The 1,716-nt window shown below is 39.6% G+C and overlaps 1 protein-coding gene across 1 annotated transcript; it reads left to right on the top strand.

The window, feature by feature from the left end:
- The first annotated feature begins 427 nt into the window (after nucleotides 1-427).
- LOC107793794 (em protein H5-like) lies at nucleotides 428-1,149 on the top strand. The gene is made up of 2 exons (XM_016616234.2): nucleotides 428-648; nucleotides 743-1,149. The coding sequence occupies exons 1-2, from the start codon at nucleotides 534-536 to the stop codon at nucleotides 904-906; spliced, it is 279 nt and encodes a 92-aa protein (XP_016471720.1). The 5' UTR covers nucleotides 428-533; the 3' UTR covers nucleotides 907-1,149.
- Nucleotides 1,150-1,716: the final 567 nt, after the last annotated feature.

Below are 1,716 nucleotides of genomic sequence, written 5' to 3'. Positions count from 1 at the left end.
TAGAATTGATGTTTCCGATACATCCTTAGCTTAAAACATTAATGGGTATTTTCGTTATTTTAAAAGTACCATTCACTGTTCAAGTAAAAGTGATCCATTTTTAAAATATGAAGAAAAGAAATTAAATTATTCATTATACTTCAATAACCGCCGCGTTCCTTGATCGGTTTGGATTTTATTGGATATTATCTCCTGTCTCCAGATATCGATAACCTTCTCGTGCTTTCCAGCTTTTAGGCTTAGCTAAGTATTCGGAGCGAGAGCGTGTGAGCATACTATCACCCTTGCGGACACGTGTCATTCTTCCTACTACATCAAGGCTGAGTTGTTCTCGTTTTTTCTCTCTGAACCGCCGCGTTAACCTCCACGCGTCAACTGCTCAACACCATTATCCCCTGCTCCCCTTTTATAAATGAGCAGCCAAATTCTCCGTTTCGTCATCAGGTGTTGCAGTGAGTGAATCGTACTAGAAACCGTACTTTGTTTTGTTTCTGTTCACAACGACATAGTTCTAAACAACAAAGGAAGAAGAAATGGCGTCACAGCAAGAAAAGTCTGAACTCAACCGTAGGGCAAAGGAAGGAGAAACTGTAGTTCCAGGTGGCACCGGTGGGAAAAGTCTTGAAGCTCAGGAACACCTTGCTGAGGGTATATCAACGGTTTTACTTGAGCAACTGTTTCTCTTTCATACTCATTTTCTTTTCTTTTTATTACATATGTACTGCTATTTTTGTTTTAATAGGGAGGAGCCGAGGAGGGCAGACGAGAAAGGAGCAGTTGGGAAGTGAAGGCTACCAGGAAATGGGACGCAAGGGAGGTTTGAGCACCGGCGAAGAGGCCGGCGGGGAGCGTGCGCAGCGAGAAGGAATAGAGATAGACGAGTCAAAGTATAAGACCAAGAGCTGAACAAGTTGATGAAGACGATAGTCTTTTAATCCTCTGGTCCTCTTCCCTGTGTTAATAAAAGGGTCTTTTTCTTTCTCATGTGTCTAGTTTCTAGGATGTATGTGTTTTCAGCTTTCTAGTTTATATAAGCTTAAGCTAGGTACTATCGTAATGGGGACCATGCATGTAGTTATGTTGTCTCTTTTGGTTTCATATGTTGTGCAGTTCGTCTAACTTGAATGTCTAGTTGTCTTTTTAGTTTAATGATCTCCTCTACATGATTATTGTTTGCCCTTTCCGTTTACCGAAACGGATATGGTGCATGCCATTTCCTCTCAAGGAAATGTTTAATCTGCATCTGTGCGGCACATTATACACACAAATTGTGAAAATGTGATGGTACACGTTGGGGGGACACGTGAAAATGAGGTGGTAATACAAACAAAAACAGGATGCAACTTCATTTAGTGCGAATTAAGCAACACAAGAAAAAAGTATCATCCTCTAGCGGAGCCGGGTGTGAAACTGAAAAAGGCTAAATCAACGGGAGGCAATTTGTAATGGGTACTGGAATATTATTGAAGCTGAGAATTAAAATTAAACGATATCTCATTGTTTTGTCAGAAGTTCACTTCTGACAATGAACTTCTGACAATAAAATTTTCTGTTGATCATCTGCTAGTTCAATCTGTTTTGAAATTCATAAAAAAATATAATCTTAAAATAGAGACGCTCTAATAGAAGAGTATTAAAAGGTCATGGACTTTTATTCTAGGAGGTTGTCCTTTTTCTGAAAAGGCATGGTGTTTTTTTTTGTAAATGCCCGAGTGA

The sequence above is a fragment of the Nicotiana tabacum genome, chromosome 4 (assembly GCF_000715075.1).
Source record: "Nicotiana tabacum cultivar K326 chromosome 4, ASM71507v2, whole genome shotgun sequence".
Taxonomy (NCBI): Eukaryota; Viridiplantae; Streptophyta; class Magnoliopsida; order Solanales; family Solanaceae; genus Nicotiana; species Nicotiana tabacum.
This window is presented reverse-complemented; position numbering and strand designations above follow the sequence as displayed.

What these genes read in the sequence shown, in the direction of transcription:
- LOC107793794 (XM_016616234.2), top strand. Translation starts at nt 534, where the DNA reads ATGGCGTCACAGCAAGAAAAGTCTGAACTCAACCGTAGGGCAAAGGAA. An exon ending in TCAGGAACACCTTGCTGAGG is followed by an intron (nt 649 to 742) that starts GTATATCAACGG and finishes TTGTTTTAATAG; the next exon opens with GGAGGAGCCGAGGAGGGCAG.